This window comes from Antechinus flavipes, chromosome 2, assembly GCF_016432865.1.
Source record: "Antechinus flavipes isolate AdamAnt ecotype Samford, QLD, Australia chromosome 2, AdamAnt_v2, whole genome shotgun sequence".
Taxonomy (NCBI): domain Eukaryota; kingdom Metazoa; phylum Chordata; class Mammalia; order Dasyuromorphia; family Dasyuridae; genus Antechinus; species Antechinus flavipes.
This window is the reverse complement of record NC_067399.1, coordinates 490,030,723-490,054,722: the sequence shown is the minus strand read 5'-3', so window position 1 is coordinate 490,054,722 and position 24,000 is coordinate 490,030,723. Positions and strand designations below refer to the sequence as shown.

Below are 24,000 nucleotides of genomic sequence, written 5' to 3'. Positions count from 1 at the left end.
AAGATTATTCATATATCAAAATATTTATAATAGTTTTTTTGTGGTAGAAAAAACCTGGAAACTAACAGAATGTCTATCAGTTGAGGAATGATTTACTAAGTTATGATATATAAATGTGATAGAATACTACTGAATTCTTAGAAAAGAGAAAACAGATCTTTTTCCAAAAGACAAAGAAAGACTTCTGTGAACTGATGTGAAATGAAGTAAGTAGAACCAAAAGGATAATTTAGACTATAATATCAAACTTATAAAAATTAACAATGTTGAAGACTTTTGTAAACTGATGAAATATGAAAGAAATAGAATCAGGAGATTAATTTATACCATAACACTAAGAAAAATAACAACTTGGAAAACTTTGGGAACTATGATCAATATAATAACCAACCATGATTCTAGAGGACTAATGCTTAAACATGGTATCCTTTTCAGAAAGGTGATGAATTAAGTATGAAAAATAAAACATTTCATTATACAGCAATTGAGAATTTGTTTTTTATGATTATACATATATATGACAAGAATATTTTTTCCAAGGGGAAAATGGGAAGGAGACAATATAGATTTATGTTCATTTAAAAAAAATTAGGAGTCCTACAGATGCAGATGTTGCATGTACATTCAGATGATGTCATAGCATAATTAATTTTACTTAACTTTCATTTTCTAAGAAAAACCTCTCATAAAATTGCAGCAATCTATACATGTTTTTGATATAAAAATAAAACATCAATAAAGCTTTTCAAAAAAATCAGCTTAAATCTTATCTGCAAAAAAACTTTCCCACTCCTTCTTAACCCAAAGTACTTTCCCTGTAAGAAGATCTTCCTTTTAGAGTCTCTATGTATATACTTAGTTGTCTGCATATTGTCTTCCTCATTAGAACATGAACTTCTTCAGATGTTTTTTCTTTTCTTTGAATCTTCTGCCCTTAGCATAGTAATTGTCTGGTACATAGTCAGTGCTTAATAAATGCTTGTTGAAACTCAAAACGGTGCTATACAAAACCTGGCAGAAGAACAAGAAATATTTAACTAGTGAAGAAAATATTTAAAAGAGATAGTAAAGCTATAATAAATAATTTTAAGGGTTGTCAGAGGGAGGGGGGATGAATATAACAAAACTTATTATCTTTGGCCACAGAGGGAGACTCAAGACCAAAGCAATAGATGGAGAAATACTATTGAAAAAACACTGGCTTTGGAATAAACACAGACTTCAGTAATCATCCTGTCCTCACTTTTGTGACTTTGAGCAAATCCTTTCCCACTCTTGGTCTCATTCAACCCAGAGAAAGAGAAGAATTTGGATAATGTGATCTCTAAAATTTCTTCCACTCTAAATTATATCCCTAAGGCTCTTTGTTGGCACATTTAAGCTTAGTATAAAGGAAACAATTAGAACTCTCCAAAAATAAAATTGACTACTTTGAAAAGTAATGAGTTTCCCATAACTAAAGATATTCAAGTGAAGGTTGAATAACTACTTGTAGGGCATGTGATAAAAAATATTGTCACCCATCTACAAATTAGACAGCTTTTCAAACACTCAGATTCTGTGATTCTATGATTGGCTCATTTAAAACAATATAAACACTTCAGAGGGGAAAAAACAGTATTGACAAAAAAATGAAAGGTGCTTAACTTTAAGTTTTCTCATTGTTTTAGAAAGTTAAAAATAATAGAATCACCATAAAGTCCTTTTTAATGCCCAAAACTTAATCCTGTCCAATTGAGGGTTGATTTTTTTCTTTTTTTAGGAGAGGGGGGAGTGAACAGAGACAAAAATCAAAGTAGTTTAATTTAAAAAGTCACTCTCTCCAATCCAATTTCTACTAGATCCTACTATATCCAAAGGAAACTAAATGAACCAAACATATGACTTGGCTTTTGGATTCAAGCAAATACTTAAAAGATAGTTCAACATTTCAAGAGGATTTTATCAGTGTGGATTCTACCACCACATGCACAAATGTCAGTATCTCTACAACTTAGCAGATATTCTCATAAATTGTTGTGACCATGAACTTCATGACTTTGCAACAAATTTAGATAGTCTAGTCTTCAGGAAAAAAAAAATCCATCACCAGAACTATATTTGAAAACATTTCTTGAGGAAGACTTTAAGGAGAAGATTAATATTATAAGCATCTTGCTATGTGCCAGGTACTTTACAGATATTATCTCATTTGGTCCTCACAACAATCTTGTGAAGTAGGTGCTATTATAATACCTATATTTCAGTTGAGGAAGTTGAGGTAGGCAGAAGCTCAGTGCCTTTTCCAAGAATCACATAGCTAATAAGAGTCTGAGTTTGAATTTGAACTAAGATTTTCTTGAGTTGGCAGATTTCAATTTAATACAAAGGAAACCTTTCTTAACAATTCGAACTGTCCAAAACTGTTCCTGATTCCACATCCAGCACTCTATCCACTGAACCACCTACTTATCTCTAAAAATAAAATAGCTCATTTCAAATGAGATGCCTAAACTGGGGTCTAGAAGGAAAAAAAATTCTGTCTCATAAATGGGATTTTCCTATTTGATCCCCTAACCCTGCCAAAGATCTGTCTGTAATTGAGAGTTGAGCCCAAAGTATTGTTCCAATGTCACAGTGGTAGGTATGTGACCATTTTTTTTAAAGTACATTGTAATTTTGCTTACTAAAGGTCTGATTTAGTTACTTCTCCCAATATATGCTACTTATTTAAAAAACCAAACTCAAAACTATCTCAAATACAATTACAGGTTTCAAAACTGAGAAGGAAGGCTGTATCTCTAGCTATGGGAATATAAAAAGACTATCAAATTGAAGAATGTATCTGACCATAAAAGGATTTTTTGTGGTCCTTTACTCTTATCATATACCAGTGGCGTCAAGTTCAGAAAAGTTACTTCCTTAGAAAAGAAGGGAACTAACTCTACTATACTTTTACATCAGCATTCCCACACATAATATTTCTTAACTTCATGAACAAAATCTTAGATTATCTTATTTCCTTCCAATGGGATACCAACAGATTAGTGAAAAAGTTACAAGACTGAGGGAAACTGATGAAACATATTGCCACCAAATTAGACCCCAACTGGTAACTAAAGACATTATCTAGTGGGATGTGAAAATAACAAATTATTTTCTAACTCTATGCATTTGTATGGAATAGATCAAGTGATAAATCTGGAAGCAGGAAAACCTGAATTCAAATTCAATCTCAAATACTTATTAGCAATGTGAATCTAGGAAAATCATTTAATCACTGTTTGCCTCAGTTTCCTGAAATGTAAAATAGGAATAATCATACCAAATACTTTCCAAGGTTGTTGTGAAGACCAAATAAGGTAACAATTGTAAAGGACAACACAGTATCTGGCACATAGTAGCACTATATGCATGTTAACTATTATTATTATTTGTTGGAGGAAAAAATGGCAAACCATTCCACTCTTTGCCAAGAAAATTCTAACTAAGGTCACAAAGAGTCAGACACAATTGAGAAAAAATGACTGAACAACAAATTTGTGTGAATTGTTTCTCAGGCCTGAAATTTACAATCCCTTTATATCCACCAATCAGCATTCCTTTCTTGGTCAGCTCAGGTGCCACAACCTCTAGGAAGCCTCTCCTTATCTCTTCAACTGAAAGGGACTTTTCCAATTACAATTTATTCTAAAGCCCTCTGTCTAACCCTCTTATGATTGCCATCAGCTCTAGCTATACAAATCAATTAATCAATCAACAAGCAACCTCCAAATTCTAGGAGAAAAGAAAATGAAAAAAACAAAGATAACTCTTTATCTTCTAGAAGCTTACTTATTTCTAGAGATGGTCACAAATAAGTACATAAAAATATAGACCAAATAAAGACAAGATAATTCTGAATAGGAAGCCCCACTTCCTTCCTCCTTCCCCTCTCCCTCCCTTCTCTCTCTCTCTCCCATCCTTCCCTCTTTTTCTTCCTTCTTTCCTGGAAGCAGGAAGAACCATGTAGTCAGCAGGGCTTAGGCTGAACTTTGAGGAAAATTAGGAAATCTAAGTGGTGGTAAAGAAGGTACACATTCTGGGCACAAAGAAGAATATTCCAGAGGGGAGACAAGTGGTACAAAAGCAGGGGAAAAGAGGTAGCATATCATGTATGAGAAACACAGCAAAAAAGGCAGCCAGAGTACTGCAATGCCTATCACATAAATGTACCTCTTGACCTTCATTTTAAGGGGCTGGCTGACCAAATATTTTGTATTTTAACTGTCTTTGTTACTATCTTCTTCCAACCTCCTCACCTCTTCATCTTCAGAATATAAATGTTTGGGGACTTGAGAAACTGTATCGATTTTTTTCTTTATTCTAATTTATTTCTTTATTCTTTATTCTGCTAGATACCTAGCAGAGTGTCTTAAATATAAAAGGCAATTGGATCTGTTGGAGAGATGGATATAAAGATGACTTTCTGTTACTATGCTGGAAACTGCATAGTTAGGAGAAAAGGTAGCATTATGGAACCAGAGCCAAATGGAATACCCCAACAATTCAAAAAGATCATTTTAATAAGAACTACCAAATTAAGTAACAAAATTCAGGAAGTACATACCAATCCAAAGCCAGTACTCTGCCCTTGACAGACATCAGAGGAAATACAGCTATTCAAGGACCTCTGCTTAAACCAGGAAGAAAAGAAACTTGTCCTTGAAGTGACTACATCTATCTGTTGGATGGCTTTCCTAAAATCCAGAAGAGATCCTGGTAAAGGTCCAAGCAGGGTAACACCTTCCTGAGCCTCTCCATCTAACCACTATCCTTCAAGCACTGATAGGAAAAAGATCAAGATTGTTAGGTTCATAGAAATAGAAGCAATAAGCAAAAGAATGAGTCTAGCCACATAATGCTTCTTTCTGAAGCTGTACTACTAACCTTTATTTCAAAGACATTAGCTAATACCTGACATGATTTAAATTTCAGGAGATTCATGGAAATTTTTGAGCCATCACAAGAAAATCAGTGGGCATTCCCATATAGGATTACTTATATGTCCAGTAAGGATCTGAGTAGGGCTCTAAAAATATAGGGAATACCTATTTTTAAAACCAACCCTGCATGGTTTTGGCAAGAAAGGATTCATACGTCATCACTACAGTGCTACTTTGTGATAAAGAATTTTTATAAATAACTAAAATCAGTAAGCAGTATGGCATAGTGGATTGTGAGATGGCTTCAGAGTCAGTATATGCAAAGTATTATAAAGCTAAGGGCAAGTCTAGAGTTGACAAATTGCTCCTGTAAAGGCAGTGATGTCAACTGTAATCAAGTATTATTGCAAGATTGAAAATGTGTACCTGAGATAACCTGGAAAAATTTGATTGATTTCTGTTTTCCTGGCCCTTTATTAGCAAGTCAATTAGAGCAGAACTTTTGCTCAAGGTTCTAGAGATGTGGCCAGCTACGAAAAATCAAGGCTTCTCTCTCCTCTCTCTCTCTCTCTCTCTCTCTCTCTCTCTCTCTCTCTCTCTCTCTCTCTCTGTCTGTCTTTGTCTCTGTCTCTGTCTCTGTCTCTGTCTCTCTCTCTCTTCTAAGCATGAGCAAAGTGGAATGCTAGTCTTTTCTGTATATGAAAATGTGATATTCCTGAGTTATAATGAACAAGGACAAATCTAGGCCTAGAGAGAAAGAGATCTTACAAAAATGGGGATATTTTGAAAAATGAAGGAAATTTAAAAATATAAATAATAACAAATAAAAGAGCTTTGGGAGTTAAGGCATGCTAATCAAATTTACTCAAGGTTGTTATTTTACAGCCTTTATACCTTCACAACTGTAACTGTATACTGCCACTGTTGATCTTTCTACTAAATTCTCATCATGATGCCAGCTCACAGCCATTTTCCCCATCCCAAAATATGGCTCTTCTTTCAAGTATGACATTTTCTGGGGATCCATGTAATTCAACAAAGTCAAGTTGTATGCTGTCCTCTTCTTGAGTTCTATATCATCTCCCATGTCTAAACCACTCTTGGAGAAGTCTGGTATCATTCCAAAGATTGTGCCATCTTCATTTTTCTCAGATTTAATCAAGTGTAGCTTATTTAAAGCCTGGATTGTATCTTTTTGCAGGTAGTCATTGAGCTTAAAGAAAGCTGTACAAGCTGAAAATATTTCATCTTCAGTATACTTTATGTTGGAACCTTCCACTGGCCATGGTACAGTGAAGAGTCTGCTGTTCAGATATTTATACGTGTACCCTGGATTTCCAATAAGAAGACGAGATACTGGTGTGAGTAAATTTTTCCCTTTGATTCGAACTAGATCCTGGAATAAGCAGCCATGCTTCCGCAAGGTAAGGAAAGCTTGCTGAACTTCCTTATGTAGAAAATCAGGAATCCTATTAGCTTCTCGGAGCATCAGTTTGGAATAGTTCTCCTGCCACTGGGAAAACAAAAAATGAAAACAGTCTAAGAATACTAATAATATTTTCCTACATAAAATGCTTTTCTTTACACATCAGAAATCTCTATCTCTTGGGTTATAATTCCAAAAAAGAACCTGCAGCTTCACAGCCTGAATAATCACAATGGATTAAATGAAGTAGATGATGAATAATTCTGTAACCAGAGTTCCTTAATCAAGCTCAACTAATTAACAATTCTGACTATTAATAAAGAATCCCTCAGTACCTTCATTTCTAAATCAAAAGCCTGTTCCCATTCTCTTATCTTCCAAAAGATTCAATTTGGATACTGGGCAATAAGCAATCTAGAAGAGAAAAACACATTCTAAGCCTAAACCTAAGGGGCTATATAATTTGGGATCAATCAGAGAATCACAGAATTAGAGGCAAATTTAAGTTACTTAGTCCAACTTCTACTGGGGGGAGAAAAAAAGAATCTTTTCTATAGCATCCCTGAAAAATGGTTATCAAATATCCACTTGAGATCATATTTGACTCTTCTCTTTCCCATTCAATCATTTACTAAGTCCTTTCAATTATGCTCTTGGCAATATTTTATGGATTTACCATCTCCTCTCAATTCCCACTAATACTATTCTGACACAGGTCATCATTACCACCCATCTGGATTATAGCTACAGTGACCTAATCTTCCTATTCCAATGCATTCTTTATGCTACTGCTAGAGAAATCTTTCTCATACATTTATCTAATCATGTCAATCCTCAACTAAAAGCTCCTTTTATACTCTAAGTAAAGTTTAAATTCTAACATACTTCAGAATATGGCCCCACAATCTATCAATGTGGCATTGTGAACAGAACACTGGTCTCAAGAGAGATGTTTGATTGAATTCCATTTCAGATACTTCCTTGATATGCAATTATAAGCAAATCACAGACTTTCTCAAAGTCTTATTTTATTTAATTGCAAAAGGAGACAATAACATTTATATTACTTACCTCACATTATTTTGGAAAATAATACAACATAAATGTGAGTTATTACTATGACCTTTCTAACCTTATGTTACATTACTGCTTTCATTATAGTCTTCAGTCAAACTGAATAGTATATACATATTCTTTGGTCCCTAAACATCTTCCATACACTTCTGCCTCTCTGATGAAGGTTGTCCTCTGGAATGTATTGTAATTTAGAAGCAGCATTGTACTCTTCATGGTGTCCTAGATTTAGAGACTAAGGATCTCAGTTCAAACCCTGTACAGTTAAAACATTACTAGTAATGTGTCCTTATGCAAGTAATATAAATTCTCTGAACCTCAATATTACTAACTGGTAAAATAAGTGGATAGTACTTCAATTGTTCCTTGCACCTCTATGTCTATTATCCTGTGATTCTTCACGCACAGAATTCCTTTTCAAACCCAACTTAAGTACCTTTTCCTCCATAAAGCCTTCACTAATCCACCCAGTTGGTAATGACTCCTTCTTATAACTCTCACAGTACTTGCCACTCTCTCATGTTTATCATGTAATATCACGTAATAGAGTTATTTTACTACTTCATGAAGTAGCCCATTTCACTAATGGAAAAACATTGTCAGAAAGATTTTCCTAAAGTTTCAACAAATTCATCCTCTCTTTAACTTTCATTCATTGGTCCTAGTTCTACCTTTTCAATGCTATAAAGTGCCTCCAAGTATGTCAAGACATGCTCATTCTTCAATCTTCCAGTCTATAGGCTGAACATCTCTAGATCTTCAGTGAATTTTTAAATGACATGGCCTCTAGGAAACCTACAAAATTCTATTTACCTTCCACAAAACAGGAACTTTCTAATGTGATCTGGACAATACAAATAATAATCTCCCTTGATCTGGATACTACAAATCTATACATATAATGCTTGTTCTTGATTTTAGATAGGAATTGTTGACCATACCAATCAGTTGGAAAATAGCTGAATAAATTATGGTATATGAATGTTATGGAATATTATTGTTCTATAAGAAATGATCAGCAGGATGATTTCAGAGAGGCCTGGAAAGACTTACATGAATTGATGCTAAGTGAAGTGAGTAGAACCAGGAGATCATTATACACGGCAACAGCAAGATTATATATATAATTTATATGTGCATATATTTTTATGTATATACAAATATATAAATTATACATATAATTTATATTTTATATATTTTTAATTTATTTTAATTTTTTATTTTTAAAAATTATTTTATAAAATAAAATATATATATTTATATATATATATGAATTTATTGCATTGCTATCAATAATGGAAATGATTTAAATTTCTACTATTCTATATTTGCTTATGTCTTATGTGCCCTAGGGCATCACATATATCTGAGTGATTTGCGTATTCTTTTGATTCCCATTTATTAGCTGTTGGAAAGCTGTGACAACTAACTTAAAAAAAATTCTATCTAAGAGCTTATGCTATAAGAGGATAGACATAGCATCATGTAGGGACTGACAGGTTACTGGATTGCTAATCTACTACATACATGAGATAGGAAGTTGGATCCAAGGCTAAATCTATGACCTGCCCTCTATCTTATCCCAGGCATAAGCCTACATCTTTGGTCCCTAAACATCTTCCATACTCTTCTGCCTCTCATGAAGGTTGTCCTCTGGAATGTATTGTAATTTAGAAGCAGCATTGTACTCTTCATGGTGTCCTAGATTTAGAGACTAAGGATCTCAGTTCAAACCCTGTATAGTTCAAACATTACTAGTAATGTGTCCTACAACTCCTGGGGCCCAATGCAAACTCACTGTGGTCCCCTCTTTCTCTTCTTCATATAATCATAAACCAGGAGTTGTCTTTGCCTACAACATGCCCTGACCTGATAGGAGGACTCACTGATCTTAGGCCTTCTTTGTTTCTTTTTTCTTTTTTTTTTTTATTATTATAACTTTTTATTTACAAGATATATGCATGGGTAATTTTTCAGCATTGACAATTGCAAGATCTTTTGTTCCAACTTTTCCCCTCCTTCCCCCCATTCCTTCTCCCAGATGGCAGGTTAATCAATACATATTAAATATGTTGAAGTATAAGTTAAATACAATATAAGTATACATATCCAAACAGTTATTTTGCTGTACAAAAAGAATCAGACTCTGAAATAGTGTACAATTAGCCTGTGAAGGAAATCAAAAATGGAGGCAGACAAAAATAGAGGGATTGGGGATTCTATGTAGTGGTTCATAGTCATCTCCCAGATTCTTTCACTGGGTGTAGCTGGTTCAATTCATTACTGCTCTATTGGAACTGATTTGGTTCATCTCACTGTTGAAGAGGGCCACGTCCATCAGAATTGATCCTCATATAGTATTGTTGTTGAAGTATGTAATAATCTGGTTCTGCTCATTTCACTCAGCATCAGTTCATGTAAGTCTCTCCAGTTCTCTCTGTATTCATCCTGCTGGTCATTTCTTATAGAACAATAATATTCCATAACATTCATATAACACAATTTATTCAACCATTCTCCAATTGATGGGCATCCACTCAGTTTCCAGTTTCTAGGCCTCCTTTGTTTTGTCCCAACCTCCTTGATGCCTGGGTGTACCTTGCAAAAAAAATGAGATATTCATACATAAAAGATGCTAGGCTTCTTAGTGTATTTTCGCCACACAGGCAGCATAGAGACTGCACCCTCTCCCTCTCTAGGCAATCTTATTTTGCCTCTTTCTGAGGATCTGGCTAGAGGCTTGGGAACATCACAGTGAGCCTGACAGCAGGTACAGAGTACCTGAACCTCCTATACACAATGATCTAACAGAGGCTGGTGGGGTTTCCTCATGGGGCTCCTCCAGGTGAAGGCTGAGATCCTGCTGGCTTTAGGGGACTGATTACATATATGCAGGCCGGGCTCTCTGCTTGCCTCAACATATCAGCTCAGAAGACCAACAGCCCACACACCTCCTCAGGCAGTGCTAACCTAGATGATGGAACGTACTCTCATTTCTCTTTGGTTTTTATTAATCATGACCTAATCCAGAACCCTCTTAAATCTTTGCTGGAGATTTTCTTGGGACAGCTAGGCTTGGCTACCACTTCATCAGAAGTCCTCTTCACTTTTTCTTCCTTGTAAATCCCAAGTACTATTAAATATTAAATTCTGGAAAATTCTCAAAGGTCTACCTTAGAAAGGCTGACATCTCTGAGCCAAGAGCCCGGGTATTAATAGCTGGAAATATCTGTATATAGGTTATATTTAAAGTCATCTTCATTGTTAAATGAACACCCACATCCTGCTTGGCACCACTCAAAACACACAGGCATCATGGAATTTGCCCTCTAAGAACTGATGAATACATATTAATCATCTAATACAGAAATGTTACAAGTGTGTGGAAGGGCTGCCAGCATACTGCTTTTAAATCGGATCTTTAAAAAACAATTCCATTTAAAACAGGTAAATACCACAAACTTCAATCAGCTTATTCATTCAATGAATATTTATGAGATACTTGTGTGCAAGGCAGTAGTGCCAGGCTAATGGCTGACATACACAAAGAAGAGGTCTGCTAATTGGTTTCCTTAACCTCCTAAGTCTCTCAACTGTTCAATTTATTCTCTGCAAAAGTGCCAATATTATCTTCCTGAGGCGTAGGCCTGTCTATGTCTCTTTCTTGTTCAAAAATCTCTAATACTCCGTGTTATATCTAAGGAAAAATAAGAACTCTTCAGATTATAATCCAAAGCCATTATCAGTTGGCTCCAATCTACTTTATCAGAATCATTTTGTATTACTCTCCTCATACTCTGTACACTCTAGCCAATGTGGTCTACTATTTCTCAAAGAGGTCTCTTTATCTTCTGTTGATGTGCCTTCCCAAAACTATCCTGACCCAAGTTACTAAAGATCTCTTTATTGCCAAATCTGATGATCTTTTCTTCATCTTTGTGCTTCTTGATTTCTCTATAGTACCTGATATTGTTGATTATCTCCTCCTGAATACTCTTTCCTTTTCAGGTTTTCATAATTCTATTATGATTCTTCTTCTATTGTCTAGCCATTTTTTAGTTTCTTTTGTTGAATCTTCATCTATGTCAAACTCATTAACCCAAGGCTCTTTCCTGGGTCCTTTTCTCTTTAGTCTCAGTACTATCTTATGTGGTGATTTTAACAGCTCCTGTTGATTCAATTTATTATCTCTACACAGATGATGCCCACATGTACAATTATATGTTCTTTCCTGAGTACTAGTCATGAAGCATATTATCTCAAAACAAGATTTCCCCAAAGCATCTCAAATACAACATCTGCAAAATAAAATTCATTTTTCTTCCCACCCATCAATCACCCCAATCTATCTTCTAAATTTCATTTTTACTGTTGAGGACACTACCCATACTATCTGTCATCTAGATTACAACCATAACATGATCTTTAATCCTTCATTCCTTCATTCTACCTATATAACCCATTGTCTTCACCACAACCAACTTCACAGTATTTTTCCTATATGTCCCTTAGTTTCCACCTATCTTAGTTCAGGCCTTCCCCATCTCTCAAATGAACTATAGCAACAGCCTTGGTATTCCTGCCCAAAAGTTCTTTCAGTTCCAATACTTTTTATCTTCCAATGTAGTTTTCCTAGAGCAAATGTCTAACCACATCATTCTTCCTACTCAGTAAACTCTAAAAATAGAATAGAAAGCAAACTTTCTATTACCTACACTGTTAAGTATAAAGTCTGTAGTTTAGCATTTACAACTTTTCATATAACCTATCTTTAATCAATCTTTCCAGTGTTCTTATGATAAACTTATTTTTATATAGTGTATAATATGAATATAATGGAAATATTGGTTAATTTTCCTGATTTTTTTCTTTGTCTTTCTTCAAAAGAAAAATTCTTTGCTATATGAGAATAGCATTCCTTCTCTTTGTGAGAAGGAAAAGGAAGATAGTATACAGGGAGAAATCTAGATGATTCAAAAGCAAAAGAAAATTTTTAAATCTGTTTTTTTTTAAAGACAACTACTGATCGATTTCTGTTTTTACATCTTGAAAGTTGTATATGGAGGGTTAAATACTAAAGGTCATCAATCCACCATGTTAACCTCAACAACGATACTGTATGAGGATGTATTCTGATAGAAGTGGATTTCTTCGATAAAGAAATCTAACTCAGTTTCAATTGGTCAAAGATGGACAGAAGCAGCTACACCCAAAGAAAGAACACTGGGAAATGAATATAAACTGCTTGCATTTTTGTTTCTCTTCCCGGGTTATTTATACCTTCTGAATCCAATTCTCCTTGTGCAACAAGAGAACTGTTCGGTTCTGCACACATATATTGTATCTAGGATATACTGTAACCTATTTAACATGTATAGGACTGCTTGCCTCTGGAGGAAGGGAAGGGAAAAATCGGAACAGAAGAGAGTGCAAGGGATAATGTTGTAAAAAATAACCCTGGCATGGGTTCTGTCAATAAAAAGTTATTTTAAAAAAAAATCCACCATGTTATATACTAGTCAATCCACTGGAAAAATGAATTTAAAAATGCAAACAGAACACCTATCAAGGTTTCTCTTCTATTCAAAAGATTATGATATCAAGCTATACTAATATCAAATCATTTTAAGTGCACCTTATATAATGTGTAAAATTGTACACAAAACCTTACCGGGAATAAACCTATTTTCTTAAAAGCAAAGTAAAAATGCTTTTTAATGACATAAATAAATAGAAAGTTCAGACCCAGTCTTGGATCTTGGTCAAAAGAAAGCCACTTTAGCCACTAGCTACAAAAATGAAAATTCAGGCAATAACTAGTCAGAGATCAGGGATATTATTAACTGTATCAGGATTAATGTCAGACCCTAAGCTCAATGCAACTTTGGGAGAAATCCATGAAACCTTTTTGAAAAACCAACCAAAGAAAACACAAACCAGGAAGAAGTACCTTTTTTTTACCAATTACCATTCCATCTTCCTAAACATGTTATTATTTGTCTTTCATTCTCAAAGAGGAGACCATGACAACAGGGAGGTGAAGCCATGACATAAACAAGTGAATTGGATTTAAGTGAGGGAGAGTTATGCAAGGTAATCTCACTTTTTTCTCTAGAGCCACCTGGGTCACATGGCCAGACATATATCAGGATGATTGGAGATGGCCCTGGACACAGTTGGAGATTTTGGCCCCTTTAAGCTACAGTGTTTAAGAAGCCTTAGTTTGAAGATTAGAAGGGAAGCAATAAGCTAGGAAAACATTTTTACAGTTAAAAGTTCTGATAAAGTCTTCATTTCCAAAATATATAGAGAATTGACTCTAATTTATAAGAAATCAAGCCATTCTCCAAATGATAAATGGTCAAAGGATATGAACAGACAATTTTCAGATGATGAAATTGAAACTATTTCTACTCATATGAAAGGGTGATCCAAATCACTATTGATCAGAGAAATGCAAATTAATACAACTTTTAGATACCACTAAAGACCTGTCAGATTGGCTAAGATGACAGGAAAAGATAATGATGAATGTTGGAGGGGATGTGGGAAAACTGGGACACTGATGCATTGTTGGTGGAGTTGTGAACGAATCCAACCATTTTTATCATTCAACCATAGTTATCAAACTATGCATACCCTTTGATCCAGCAGTGTTACTACTGGGCTTATATCCCAAAGAGATCTTAAAGAAGGGAAAGGGGGCCACATGTGTAAAAATGTTTGTGACAATCTTCTTTGTAGTGGCCAGAAACTGGAAACTGAGTGGATGCCCATCAATTGGAGAATGGCTGAATAAATTGTGGCATATGAATGTTATGGGATATTATTGTTCTGTAATAAATGACCAGCAGAATGAATACAGAGAGGCTTGGAACTGATGCTGAGTGAAATGAATAAAAACTAAGAGATCATTATGCACTTCAACAACAATACTGTATGAGGATGTATTCTGATGGAAGTGGATATCTTCGACAAAGAGAAGATCTAATTTAGTTCCAATTGATCAATGAGGGACAGAATCAGCTACACCCAGAGAAGGAACACTGGGAAATGAATGTGCTCCACATTGCAATTTTTGTTTTTCTTCACAGGTTATTTTTACCTTCTGAACCCAATTCTTCTTGTGCAACAAGAGAACTGTACTGTTCTGCACAAAATATTGTATCTAGGATATACTATAACATATTTAACATATATAAGACTGCCTGCCATCTAGGGGAAGAGGTGGAAGAAGGGAAGGGAAAAATCGGAACAGAAGTGAGTGCAAGGGATAATGTTGTAAAAAATTACCCATTCATATGTTCTACCAATAAAAAGTTATAATTTAAAAAAAAAAGTCTTAGTTTGACTGAGGCAATGTTGATTTTGTCATATGTACTCATCATGGAATAAAATATGCATATAAATTTTATTGTAGCAACTGGTAACTGAATTTTTGATCGCCTTTGCAGAACTAGCTGCAGATCTGAAATAACTGCCCATTAAAAAGGAAGAAGGAAAAATAAGAGACAAGTCAGGAAATCTATTATCTTCCCTTGGATCCAGGAAAAGCAACCAAGTACTTCAGACATGTGACTCCTTTTGCTTCCTTTACCTTAGAAATAAAAACACAATCTCTAGAATGGCTTCCCCCCCCCCATTTTTCTTGCCCAATCTGAAGTATTTTCCTTATGTATTCAAGCCCTGTGCCAGATACCTACATTTTTTTGTAAGTCCTTTGTATAATCTTAAGGCAAAGCAAATCACATCACATTACAGAGAGGTTAAAACAATGACTTCAGAAGTTCGTTTCTTTTGGGAGACTTCTCAGCTTCATGTAGCTGTACAGTCTGAGCCAGAAAAAGCGTTTAGAACATTAGTTTTGGGATGGCTGCCAAGCTGCAACCATTTTACAGCTAAAATGGTGTCGAAAATGTTATGACTAATATGGTGCAAATTGCCATAAAGTGTAAAATGCAAAACATTGCCAGCAAAATTCAACTGGAGCCAGTCTAAGAAAGCATTCCCCTGAAATCAGAGCATCTTTCAAAAGGTGACTGTGCTTCACCAGCAACAGGGGTACATTATATGCTATTTATTCCCTTTTCCTCCACACCTGAAGTCAGTCCAAGATTTTTATATTGTATTTCACTCTACTTTGAATGATTAAACTGAGGATCCCTCTGCAATGAGTCTGCTTTAAGCATTTATTATTTTGTCTATTTAAACTTTCCTACAGGCAGAATTCTTCAAAAATCAACATTTACTATAAAGAAATGTAAGCATTTATGTAAAAGCATGAATTCTTAACTTTTAGTTTGTATCATAAACCCTTTTTGCCTGTCTATAAAACCTATGTTTTACATAGAACAATGCAAGAATAATGTCTTGCTTTCTGTTTTTTTTAAATTCATAACTGACTAAACTTTAGCTATAGAGATTAATGAAAATTAGGGTGTAATTTATTTTCTATCCAAATTTAGCAACCTCTTAAAATCCAGTAAAAAATAAAATAAAATAAAAGCTTTTTTCTAGAGAGATTGATGTATCCCGGCACTGAATCACTGGCAAGGATTGAATACAATGGCCAATGGAACCTAAAAAATGCTTCTTGCTATTTTATAAACTACATTCTTTTCATGGAATTTTCTATAGATCTTAAGAAGCAGATTATGTCTATTGATAGCCATTAATATAAAAAATGATTACATGTTTCTTAGGAGAATTTTAATGGGATTTACAAAACATTTTACTAAATTTTTTTGAAATTCGGCCAACAACAATTCCAAATCACTGTATAACATTTAACGTTTTACGCCTTCCTGACCAAACTAAAGGCTAAATTTTTTAATCAGACATGGCCAGCTAATTTATAGTTCTTGAGTGCATAATATGTTTAATCTTGAGAGGTAAGATGATCTAATGGATAGAAGGAAAATCTTGTAATTAAGAAAATCTGGGTTCAAGTCTTGTCTCTGATACTTACTAATCATAGGCTTTCTTAAGGCCCCAACCCTACTAATTGTCTATCCCTCTAAGTTACAGATGATTTGCGGTATCCAAGTTTCTTTTTAACAAATACTGATTTTGTTTTTCAGTTGTTCTTCAGTCGTGTCTAATTCTTTCTGACCCCATAACTGAGGCAAACGGAGTTAAGTGAATTGCCCAGGATCATACAGGAAGTAAGAGTCTGAGGCCAGATCTGAACCCACAAAGAGGAGTAACTCTACCCACTACATCATCTAGCTGCCCTCAGCATTTTTAAAGCATATACTATGTATCATATTATCTCACTTAATCCTCACAACAACTCTGAGAAGTAGGTGCTATTATAATTCCCATTTGATATATAAGAAAACTGAGAAAAATAGGGGTTAAGTGAATTGTCCAGGAACACATAGCTAGTGTCTAAAGTCAAATTTGAAAGCAAGTCTTTCTGAATGAGTCCATAGGTGACTCCAAACCCAGAGGTCTCCCACATTAATGAAAACACAGATCGTTTCCTATTCCTTTTAAAAAAATGTTTCGTCTTATTCAAAAGTTCTTTAACATTTTCAACATTTCTTAAAACACTATAACAATGATAGGAATATGTATTTAACATATACTGTAACATATTTAACATGTATTGGTCTACCTGCCATCTGGGGGGAGGGGATGGGGGAGAAGGAGGGGAAAAATTGGAACAAAAGGTTTTGCAATTGTCAATACTGAAAAGTTATATATATATATATGTGTGTGTGTGTGTGTGTGTGTGTGTGTGTGTATGTATATACATACATACATACATACATATATATATATAATATCTTGTAAACAAAAAGCTATGATAAAAAAAATGATAGGATCAGAAAGGGCATATATGTTTAGTATTTTCTTTACTAGGATAGTGTAGGGTACTAACTAATTTCATGGTGTTATTATTAGTATGATGATAATTATTAAGTTATCATAGGTAGATCATCTATGGAGAATTTATAATTATAAATTCTTAGACAAGGATCTCTCAAAGCAAGAATCCTGCAAGATTCCCCTTCGATTAAATATAACTTCCTTGAGGGTAAGACTGTTTAATGTTTGTCTTGTGCTTTCAATGCCTACCACAATGCTTTGTATAGAGATTTTTTTTTAATGCTTGTAAAATAAATGAATAAAGAATGAATGGTATGGAAGAATTGCAATACAAACCATTGAAATTGGTAGTCACTTCACCGTTTGCATTGCAAATGCAATTGATTACCAATCCTGATAAATTATGGATCTATCTAAATATAAATTAAGATGACAGGCTCAGAAACAGGCAGATCTTGGTCCCCATTAGGCAGCTTTCATTCTAAAGATAGATAATAACCTAGCTACAAAGTTTCTAGAAAATCTAATAAGTACCAAGAAAATAAAAATCTCTACAAACATAAATTACTACTCCAAAGTTTTAAGAAATGTACTTTGTTGCTTTCTAAACAGATGAAAGAATATTTAAGCATTATTTCTGTAACTCTGTACTTATACCTAACATGCACAGTTTTCATTCAGCAAAATGATTTTATTTTACTTTTTGTTATGCTTATGATAGTTTATGTAGTAATAATATTTTGGAAGAACAAGGGAATTAAAAGAGGGGAAAGAAAACAGGAGAAAGATCATAGGATAAAATATTTAAAACTGCAAAGGGCCTTGGAAATTATTATATAATTTAAACTTTCTAATTTATATTGGTTTGCTTAGGATTATGCAGGTACCATATAATACAAACAATTCTTGAATGAAGGTTCTGTGACTCCAAATCCAGGATTTATTCCATTGTACCCTGACCTACCTCTTAGAAAGTAGATTCAGGGACAATAGAGAAAAAATGGGGAAAAAGTTTTTACTCAAGAATCCCCTTGTGGCAGCCCTTTTTATAGTGGCTAGAAACTGGAAAATGGATGGATGCCATTCAACTGGAGAATGGTTGGGTAAACTGTAGTATATGAATGCTATGGAATATTATTGTTCTGTAAGAAATGACCAGCAGGATGAATACAGAGAGGCTTGGAAAGACTTACATGAACTGATGCTGAGTGAAATGAGCAGAAGCAGGAGACCATTATACACTTCAACAACAATACTGTATGAGGTTGTATTATGATGAAAATGGATATCTTTGATAAAGAGAAGCTCCAATTCAGTTCCAATTGATCAATGATGGACAGAATCAGATACACCCAGAGAAGGAACACTGGGAAATGAATGTGGACTACTTGCATTTTTGTTTTTCTTCCCAGGTTATTTTTATCTTCTGAATCCAATTTTCTTGTGCAACAAGAGAACCGTTTGGCTCTGCACACATATATTGTATCTAGGATATACTTTAACATGTTTAACATGTATGAAACTGCCTGCCATCTAGGGGAGGGGGTGGAGGGAAGGAAAGGAAAAGTTGGAACAGAAATGAGTGCAAGGGACAATGTTGTAAAAATTACCCATGTATATGTTCTGTCAATAAAAAGCTATAATTTAAAAAAAAAACAATCTCCTTCTTTCCCCCACTATCATCTGTCTCCTTTATCTACATTTAAGGTCCAACTATGACCAGAATGGAACAAGCTAGAGAGAAAAAGCCCAATAGATTAGGAGTCTGGATTTCTAGGCTCTAATCCCAGGTTTGCCACTCATCAACTCTCACTTAACTTTTCTAGACAAGTCACTCAACTACTCTAGAAATCAGTTTCCTTGTGACTTCTTCTTAAATCTCTGACATTATATGATTCTAGGTCTTTATTATTATCATCTTCCATTCAATTGAATAAATATTGACTAAGCTCCTATTTCTGTGCAAGACACTAGGACAGCAAAGACAACAAGTAAAAATTTGCCCTATGCACATAACTATAATCATACAAAATATGATTTAAGATACATTACCAGCTGGTGGAATTCAGCATCTTTGGGAGTTAGATAAGGAAGCCATCTGTTTTCAAGTTCTTTAAGAAGCTTCTGCTTCTGTGTATAAAAAATAAAGATACACACAAATACACACATTATTCAGGAGGAAAAAAAACAAAAAGAAAAATAAATGACTTTCTTAGCCAAGAAAAGTGATCTATTACTTCATCAGTGTGAGAACTCTTTACATCAATGACATTCACAGCACTCCTTTGCTTCAGTGCATGGTCACACATACAATGCTAAATATTAAGTCAAAAATTTCATGATCTTGGATAACATTTTGTTGATGAGCAAACATCAGATTTTTCTAGGCTGATCTCTGAATGACAGACACCTAGTTAATCACAGGACCCAGTTGTGATATTTTTGCAACCTAGTTAATCACAGGACCCAGTTGTGATATTTTTGCCACATAGCAAGAGCTGCTAGAACTTGCATTCCATTGATGTGTACTTATCTAATGCCACCTCCAGTCACCATCACAGCAGAGAGGCATCTCAGGAAGTCTTTAGTTACAAAGCAAAGCAAAATGGCAATAAAACATTTATTTTAAGAATATCTGAGCATAGGAAGGCAACCCCTCCTTTCTAAAAATCACTGCCACCTGAAAAATGCATAAACAAGTCCCTTGTGAGCAGCACTCTTGCCAGGAGTCTATTGCCTTTATTATCTAAATCAAAATGTCAAGAACATCAGCAAGAATATACACAAGAAATTAAAAGAACTATAAAACAGCTCTCTCCATCAAGAAGGAACAATTAGTAAATTATGAGGTTTTTGTGTATAGGCCTATTCTAATTGTGGCTAATTAAGGCCTTCTGCCGCAGGAAAACATTTTATTCATGTGGCAAACAGGCTTCAGTAACTACGAGCTGATACATGTCTTGGTTAAATAAGCAATTAGCTTAGATAATAAAAGTACAAACTGTAGCACAGTCCAGAAATCTGGTGATGGGTTGTTGTTTGTTTTTTTTTTTTCCTGTTTTGAAAATCAGCTGCTATTTGCTTCAATGATATCTACATACATATAGACATGAATGAATGTATGTACTGAGATCCATATTTCAAGCATTATGCAAACTGTTCTTAATGAACTTGTTATATAATCATCATTTTTTCCCTTTAAACTCTTTAAAATCAGCATGTCCTTAGAAATCTATGATTAGTTTCCAGTCCTTATCTCAGATTAGTTCCCAGTCCTTATAATCCACCTGAACACTTGGATACGTCAAATGGCGAGAGGTTTACATTACTTAAAATATTTCCCACCCAATAAACACTGCCTTATGGGTCTCCTTCAATGAGGTTTTATATATATATATATATATATATATATATATATATATATATATATACACACACACACACATATATACATACATATAGCATACATAAGAAAAGGTCAAAAGAGAATTGACAACGCCATCCCCCAAAATGAGTTTAAATAACAGTGAACCTTTCACAAAGGTTAACAAGTGCCAGTAGAGGTCAATTCTCAGTTCATAATTCATGCTTCAGTTAAATAAATTCCCCTGAAAGCTTATCAGCTAACTCACAATCAGCTCATCAGAGAAGAACATATTATTGCAACTCAGAGTGCTCCTTTGTAAGGATAAGTTGAAAGTGCAGGTGACAATGTAGTTCTACTACATAGAAGTCAAAATATTAAATGGTCCACTATATCTGGAAAATGTCAATATCATAAGGATAATTAAACAATGCACAAGAATAGAAATAGAGTCAGCAACACTTCCATTTCAAGTCTACATAACTGAGTCTATTACTGTATATCAGCATTAACTAACTGCAATTCACTGACTAACTAAACTGTCAAAAGGAATGCTAAAATTTATAACCTAGGAATGGACTCTGCTCTTTCCATTTCTCATTTTCTTTAAGGGCTTGGAAATTTTGTTGAAATCAAGAAGGAAAGCAAATTTTGATTAAGTCAACTGGCCATTTAATTAGCATTCTATATGATTGCTTAAAGAAAAAATTGATTTTTTAACATAGAATTCATAGCAAAGACAAAGAGAATATGAGGGTGTTGTTTTTTTTTTCTTAAAGCACACTTTTGTTCAACAATGAAGCATTTATTTGGGGAAACATCTGAAACACAGGCTAGCAAACAGAAGGGGGAAAAAAACCTGACAATTTTCTCATCTATGTCAAATACCAACCCCTTGGCAAACACACCACATTAAAATGCACTCTTGAGTGTAGGTAGAAGGAGCTCACATTTGATTGTCAGATCTGGCTAACTGCTGCTCCTCAGCTTGATGTACAGATAAATACACACAGCTGGGCCTTGCAGCATACTGCTCTTCTCATATACAAGAAGCTGTCACACAGATGTCAAATACATCAAGCTACTCATAAATTCCACACACAAAACCAGAGAGAAATCAAAGCCTCAGCTCTACCACCTGGCTAGAGTTGAAGAGAAAGGCCCCATCCACCAGGACGACATCTCACCACATCTCCAACAGGTAAAGGAAGCAGCAAAGATCTGACATAAAAAAGCATCTTCACTCCAAACTCAGAACAGATTTTAAAGTCAGATGTCAAAAACTTCAGTTTTAATGCTTAGTTCCTGGCTTAAAAGGCAATCTAAGGCAAATAAGAGGGGACTCTATCTCACTTTCCTTACCTTTAAAATGGGAATGTATAGCTTGAAAAAAATTATGTAATTTATGAAAAGATACAACAGATAATAATCCTAAAAGGATTAATTTAGGCTTCAATCTATTTTTTTTTTAAATCCTGACTTGCTTTACAATCCTTGCTTTACAAGAAATTTAGAATTCATTAAAATTGTTCCAAGAATTCAAAAATTTTTTTTAGAACTTGTATTTACATATATGGACACACATATATTTTTAGAACTTGTACATTTAGAACACATATGTGTGTGTGTGTTTAAAGGCAAAAAGTTGTTGTTAAATCTATTACTACCCAAAGCATTTCCAAAAAAAGTTGTCTGACTTGGAGATGATAACCATTCATTCTTTCAAATATACTGAGTATCTGCTACATAGCAGTATCTTAAAAAATATTCAGGATATTAAAGTTTCAGGACCCCAGAAAAAACTCCTAATTTCAACCTAGATCAACCCTTTTGAGATGAAGTGGACAGTAACCAGGCACCTCTAAAAAGTCCTCAGCAGACCCTCTTAACACTATCCCTTAAAGTAGGAGTTCTAAGCCTGGAATCCATTAACTTTTAAAATAATATTTTGATAACTATATTTAACATAATTTATAAATTGTTTTATAACCCTATGTATTTTGTTTTATGCACTTAAAAATATTCTTAAAAAGTGCAAAAGGGAAAGAAAAAAGAAAAAAGACAGACAGATAGACAAAGGAGGGAAGGAAGCATTTTGTTGCCTGGAATTGAGATGGTCATGATACATATTCTATACCAGGGTTTACCAAGTCATGTCCTCCCCCTGCAAGTAAACAAAAGATGAGGGAGGTGAGTGAAAAGGAAACAGCACCAACAAATGGATCTCAAGTTGGGTTGAAATCCTTCCTTATTGCTAACTAAAGAATGCATCTATCTCAATTCATCAAGACAACACAGTATATTGTGAGCAGTGAAAAGTTTAAGAACCACTGATTTAAAGGCAAGACTTTGTATCTAACTATGCTTCTATCCACTTCCACAGAGATTCTCAGAAAGTTCTAGGTATTCCAGGTCAAAACTGCCATCACCACTGACCATTCTGGAAGAAAAGTGGGCTACCTCCTCTGACTATGTTCTAGTCCCTGCCTCATCATTCTCTCAGCTTCTCTTCTCATTTATTGCTATGTAATCCCTCTAGGCACTTGGCTCCCATCCATTTACCTATTCTTTACCTTCCCCTCTGAAGTACACAGATACTGAGCACATTGGCAATGGCAATACTGAGTCATTACTTCCTAATTTTAAACAATATTTTTCTTACTATTAGTGTCCCTAAGAATGACCTTCCTAACCCATCATTTTCATATAAAATTCAGATAAGATTTTATAGATCTAAAAGTAAATTAAGCAGACAAAAATATTAACATACTTTCACTTTTTTCTTCATCATGGGCCCTTGTTGATCAATCAGTCAACAAGAAATTATTGAGCAACTTACTCAATACTAGCCATCTAGGCACTGGAATAAACAATAGGGAATAAAGGACAAAAAAATGGTCCCTGTCCTTAAGGAGCTCACATTTTACTGAGACACAACATGCACCTTTAAGATATGCAGAGTATAAATGGAAGGAAAGATACAAGCAATGTGTAGGGGAAGAACTAGAAAGACCTTTTGCAAAAAGGAAGGAAGCCAGAGAAGCCAATAGGTGGGAGTGAAGAAGGAGAAAATTCTAGGCAAGAGATAGCTAATTAGAAAGCTCAGAGTTGTGGGATTGGGTATCATCTACAAGTAACAGCAAGAAGGGCAGTAATGCTGAATTCTAAATATACAAAGAGTCAAAGACTGCAGAAAAGTCAAAAAGGATGAGGACTGAGAAAAGGACATTACTTTAAAGGCCATTAGTTTTGGCAATTAAGGGATCATCAGAAATTTTAGAGAAAGCAGTTTCATTAATGATGAAGTTGGAAGCAAAGGTCTAAAGAGAATAAGACCAAAGGAAATGAAGGCACTAATTGTGGATAGCTTTCTCAAAGTTAGACATTTAAGGGACATG

The 24,000-nt window shown here is 34.5% G+C and overlaps 1 protein-coding gene across 3 annotated transcripts in view; it reads right to left on the bottom strand.

Annotated features, from left to right (window-relative positions):
- Positions 1-24,000, bottom strand: part of FTO (FTO alpha-ketoglutarate dependent dioxygenase) — a 435,871-nt gene that overhangs the window by 280,342 nt on the left and 131,529 nt on the right. For all 3 annotated transcript variants that reach the window (XM_051979857.1, XM_051979858.1, XM_051979859.1), the window contains exons 2-3: positions 19,291-19,368; positions 5,799-6,417 (exon numbers count right to left, since the gene is read on the bottom strand). In XM_051979857.1, the coding sequence (XP_051835817.1) occupies positions 5,799-6,417; positions 19,291-19,368 (697 nt within the window). The remainder of the gene's footprint in view (positions 1-5,798; positions 6,418-19,290; positions 19,369-24,000) is intronic.